Genomic DNA, 5,737 nt, shown 5'->3' with positions numbered 1-5,737 from the left:
CTCAGGCAAGTAGTGAAGAGGTGATGAAAAAGAAATGCTGTGGAAATCAGTAATACTCCGTTCCCCTCACGTCTGCTTTTTGCGGATGCTTCGGTTAAGTTTCCCTATCACTTCATTTGTACATTTGTTTGGGTGCTTTCTACTTTTATTTTCTTTTTAGATTCTCAACAACAAAGAAGAGGAAAAGGGGAGGAACGGGGGGGAAAAAAAAGTTCAATCGGGCGAGTGATAGGTGAAAAATATTATTTGGAAAATACTCGTAACTCAAGGTGAGTCAGGCAGGAAGTGAGAAGGAGAAGGAAGTGTCTGTGGAGAAAATACTACAACGAATAAGTTGCAGCGAACGAACGATAGAAATAGGCGAAACATACGAAACGTGTGAGCACAAGGGCATGAACGCTGACTCTGGTGAGGAGTCACGTGAGCCGTTGCTCCGCGGCGGGCACAGTAACGATAGCAACAACCACACCGACACCAATGACGCTGGAACGACGGAGGTGCACATTACAGCGGACGTCACTCCGAAACCAACAATGGACATTCTTCTGCGCTCTGAGCAGCAACTCAACACTCGCCGCCACCTCTGGCAAGCGCAGATTCACGCACTGCTTGGACCGGAACCGCCGTATGCCTTGCGGCCAGAAGACCGTGCCGGTTTTTTGTTCGGTAGGTTATACCACACTTGGACGGGGCCGCTGATGTCCCTGGCGGCACGTGGCGTATCACTGGTCCCGGAGGATATTCCTCTTCCTACCCGTGATGTGCGAGCCTTCAATAGCGGTCTACGGCTATTGCAAACGCTTGAAGAACAGAAATTCAGACGTTTCGGGTGGGATTCCTATACCGCAGATGGAGACGATGCTGCTGTCGTGCGGCACAGGCGTGACCGACAAAGTGTTGGGCTGCTGCGATGGGTGGGACCGGTTCAACAGTTGCGGCGTCCGAGACAAATGTACGCTGGTGTCGAGTGGAAGTCGGCGCCCCGACACCGCGTGCGGGAGCAAAGGAGAAGCATGCGGAAACGTGAGAAGAAGGGGGAGGAATTGGATACAAACGGCGAGAAAAATGTGATGCCTTTTCACAATGGCGTGATAGATGGAGAGCACCTCTTTTCTACCACGGACGGGGCCCACACCGCAACGTGTGAGGCTGTCGGCGACATCGTCTTTATTTCGCCATTTGAATCACAAGGACAGGAAAGGCAGTCGAACCCACAGGGTTCCACCCGGAAGACGTACAAAAATGGCATCTTCATGCCCATCACATCACAAAAGCCACCCAAGCACATATCTGTTGCCCGTGCACTCTTTGACACGTTTGGCTCTAGCGTGTACATACTTATCCCTATTCAAATGTTGCAGGATGCTTGTCAGCTTGCGGCCCCTGTCATACTGCAAAAGTACATTGAGTATGTGCAGATGAGTGATCAGGACTGGAAAGGTGGAGTGGCACTTGTCGCAACCCTCTGTTTTTTCTCACTCGTGCAAAGTGCCGCTGGTAATAAGCTTACACAGATGTCGCGTCGTGTGGGACTCACTTTCCACAATGCCTTGCTTACTGTTCTTTTCACAAAGTGCGCTACAGTCGCGCGAAAGGGGCTTGCCCACCCTGACATGAGTGTTGGCCGCATTGTAAATATGGTTAGCAACGATGTGGGGAGTGCCCGGTCACTTCCAACCCTACTGCCTATAATGGTAGGCGCCCCATTGCGGTTGGCGGTTGGGGCCCTTCTGCTCTATCAATTGGTTGGGCTCAGCGCATTGGCGGGGCTCGGTGTTGTGCTTGTGTTTTTGCCACTGCAGGGGGTCCTCATGGGACGTTTCTTTGGGTTTCTAAACACCATCGCCCGGCTGAGGGACGAACGCCTAAAGGCAACGAATGAGCTTCTTTCCGGAATCCGTGTGGCAAAGTACATGTCGTGGGAGCCAGCACTTGTCTGTCAGATCGAGAAGAAGCGACGGGAGGAGCTCAAAGCCTTGCGGTCGATTCAGCACATGTATATAATCGTTGCCTTTTTGTCCAACGCCGTCCCTTCGCTGGTTGTTGCCGCAGTGTTTGTACTCTTTCACGTCCTAGGAAATGAGCTAACACCTACTGTTGTCTTCCCCACCATTGCCCTGTTCCGCCTCATTCAAATGCCATTCATTATGATCCCCGTGTCGGTGTCAGCGTTCAGCCGTTTCATTGTTTCGATGCGGCGCATATCCGCCTTTCTGGAGAATGACGACGTGGAGAGCGGTCTTTTAGAAATGCAAAAACATGAACGAGACGGAAGACAAATAAGGGGGCCAGACCATATCCGTTGGTCACTCATTGGGGGAGACAGCACAGCGGTGATTGAGTTCATGAACGCTGCGATATCTACGTACGCGCCCCACAAGCTACCTCCCTGCGAAAGCGAACTGAAGAAAGCGAATAAAAAGGGGAAAAGTAATGGTGGTATAACCGGTGACCGTGTGGAAGGCGGTGATGATGCGGATGACAGAGAAGGCAGAGGAGACATTCAAACTACCGAAAATAACAATGGCAACGCCGGTGGGGGCCGAGGCCACGGTCACGGCCAATCACACGCGCACGGTCATGGACATGGCCATGGTGCTGCTGATGGTACAACGGAGTACTACGAAGTACGCCGGAAAGAGCTCTTGCATAATGTCACGCTACGCATTCCGAAAGGAAGCCTCACGTGTATCGTGGGTGAGACCGGCTGCGGCAAGTCGACGTTGCTTGAGTCGTTGTTGCCCGGTGGATATGAAATTACGAGCGGCACCTTGAGGGCTCCAGCGACGGTGGCATACGTCCCGCAGCAGCCATGGATAATGAACGCAACGCTCAGGGAAAATATTCTATTCTTCAGCGACATGGACGAGGCCCGTTTCCGCCGGGCGCTCCGCTGCGCACAGCTCGATTGTGACTTGGAATTGCTGGCCAACGGTGTGGAAACGGAGATTGGGGAAAATGGTGTGAACCTCAGTGGTGGGCAAAAGGCACGTGTGGGGCTCGCCCGCGCTTTGTATGCTGAGCGTGACGTATACCTTCTGGACGACCCCCTTTCCGCATTGGACGTCCATGTTGGCGAAAAGGTATTGCAGGACTGTTTGCTGGGTGAGCTAAGCGGCACCACGCGGGTACTTGCTACCCATCAGCTGCATGTCCTTCGGCACGCAGATTTGATTGTGGTTTTAGGCAGCGAAGGAACCACTGTTTTTACCGGGAACTATGAGGAATACAAAACCTTCACCGGGGAAGCAGCCGGAGACTCCCATCGCGGGGATGACGACGTAAACGACGGTCAAAGTGCGAATGATAACAGTGCTTGTGATGAGACCCACGAAGGCATATCTACCGAGATGCCACGGGAGCGTGATGACACGATGGGACCTGGAGAGCGCGATAACGGGGTAACTACATGGGACCCTTTAAATAATGTTGAAACTACGAGTCATGGAAATGGCGGTGACGTCGCAGCTTGCGAAAGTCCCCTTATCGACGACTACTGTGACGACAGCCCCGCGGAAACTGGAGCCGCGAATGGGAAACACACCAAACTCCAAAAACTGAGTCCATTGGAGGATGGGAAAAAAGAAGTTTCTGGGAAGCTTATGACAGACGAAGAGGTAGCCACAGGTTCTGTGCCATTTGCTGTTTATGCGCGGTACGCAGCGGCCAGCGGTGGCGCCAAGACGTGTGTGCCTCTACTTATTCTTTTTGTGCTGACTGAGGTGGTGATGGTTTCGCCCTTTCTATGGCTCTCATTTTTTACAATGAAGACGTTTAACTTGCCCGTTAATACGTACCTGTTTGTGTACGGGGGACTCGTATTCGCCAGCGTACTTTGTTCCCCACTGCGGTGGGCTACCGGTTATGGGGTTCTTCGTGCAGGCTCCTACAGGCTTTTTGAGAGGTTGCTGCGCTCCGTCGTGGCAGCCCCCATGTCGTTTTTCGACACAACACCGCTTGGTCGCGTGATTAACCGCTTCTCTAAAGATATGACCAACATCGACGAAATTATTCCCGATAGTATCGTATACCTTGTACAGTGTGCTTTATCTCTCACCTCTTCTGTTGCTGTGATGGTTGCCTCGCAGTATCTTGTCATCGCGGCCATCATTCCTTGCGGATTTATCTATTACAGGTTGATGTTGTTTTACAACAACGCTAACCGTGAGTTGCGGCGCGTGACAAATCGCGTGAGCTCACCCGTTTTTTCAATTCTCGGTGAGATGCTAGCGGGTCGCAGCTGCATGGATGCTTTTGGGAAGACCCCTTCCTTTCTCACGGAAGCTCTTCGCCGTGTCGATGTTGTGTCGGCATGCTCATATGTGGAGGTGGTTTGCAACTGCTGGTTAGCGGTCCGCATTGATCTTCTTGTCACTGTGGTGCTCACTGCCATTTCCGGACTCGGTGTCTATCTGGTGTTGCAGTTCGGTACCGTCGATGTCGGGCTCCTTTCGCTGAGTTTGACGATGGCGGTGAACATCAGCACGATTCTCACATCAATGGTGGGCCAGGCTGCCACTGTGGAAGCGAATATGAACAGTGTGGAGCGGGTACTGCACTACGCCCACAACATTGAACACGAAGACCTGATGGAGGATATGGAAAAGGCAATTAAGAAGCAAGAGGAGCGTGACAGACAAATGGAGAAAAATGAAAGGAAGAAAAATAAGAAGGGTGTTGCAAGTGCTGGGGAAAACAGAACGGACGGTGCTGAAGTAAATCGTCCCACTAATGGGATGAGTGGTCCGAATGGGCACGACTTTGAGGCCGCGAGGGGGTCATGTGTTTCAATCCGTGTGACAGGCGGTGCTGAGAGCGATGAAGAGAATGGCGGCACAGACAAACCATCAACTGCCCACGTTCCATCCCGTCATTTTCATTATACAACATCATCAGCCGTGGAGTTCTGCAATGTATCGATGCGGTACCGCCAAGGCCAACCGCTCGTGTTGCGGGATCTAACCTTTAGGATTACGACTGGGCAAAAGGTTGGCGTCATTGGTCGCACTGGTAGTGGCAAGTCGTCGTTGCTCCTCACGCTACTCCGCATGGTGGATATTGAGGGAGGTAACATCCTCATTGAAGGTCATCCCATCCGGTCCTACCGACTGCGTAAGCTCCGTCAGCTGTTTTCGGTGATTCCTCAAGACCCGGTGCTGTTTGACGGCACGCTGCGTGATAACCTCGATCCTCTTCACACCAGCAGTGACGAGGAGATTTTTGAGACACTCCGCCTTGTTGGCATGCAGGACCGTATTACCTCAAGTGCGGAGGGTTTGAGAAGTCGTGTAGTAGATTGTGGAGCCAACTTCAGTGTCGGACAACGGCAGTTACTATGCATGGCCCGGGCGTTGCTTCGCCGCGACAGTAGGTTTGTTCTCATGGATGAGGCCACCGCAAACATCGATCCCGCACTGGATCGTCAGCTGCAGTATGCCATTCGTCATACCTTCGTCACGCACACAGTTATAACCGTTGCCCACCGTCTTCACACGTTGGCCAGCTATGACTTGTTGTTACTACTGAAGGACGGACGTGTGGTGGAGACTGGACGCCCAAGAGATTTAGTGATGGATGAAAACTCTCGCTTCTCCCGGATGGTTGCAGCAATGGGGGAAAATGCACTCAAGAACTTCATGGAAGCCACAGAGAGAGACTCGTTTCCCCGTTAATGGGAGTGTTGATCAGGGTGTGCAAGTCTCTTATCCCTTTTCAGCTCTCTTACATACGCGAGTTA

At 52.2% G+C, this 5,737-nt stretch overlaps 1 protein-coding gene across 1 annotated transcript; it reads left to right on the top strand.

Moving 5' to 3' along the window:
* Window positions 1-392: 392 nt before the first annotated feature.
* Window positions 393-5,672, top strand: TEOVI_000121400 (multidrug resistance protein A; the record flags this gene model as incomplete). Its single annotated transcript, XM_067224488.1, has 1 exon — window positions 393-5,672. One exon carries the CDS (start codon window positions 393-395, stop codon window positions 5,670-5,672), a length of 5,280 nt encoding a protein of 1,759 aa, XP_067080589.1.
* Between the last annotated feature and the right edge of the window lie 65 nt (window positions 5,673-5,737).

Source organism: Trypanosoma equiperdum (genome assembly GCF_001457755.1).
Source record: "Trypanosoma equiperdum strain OVI genome assembly, contig: ctg_314, whole genome shotgun sequence".
Lineage (NCBI taxonomy): Eukaryota > Euglenozoa > Kinetoplastea > Trypanosomatida > Trypanosomatidae > Trypanosoma > Trypanosoma equiperdum.
The sequence above is the reverse complement of the archived record's forward strand: the minus strand, read 5'-3'. Positions and strand labels throughout refer to the sequence as shown.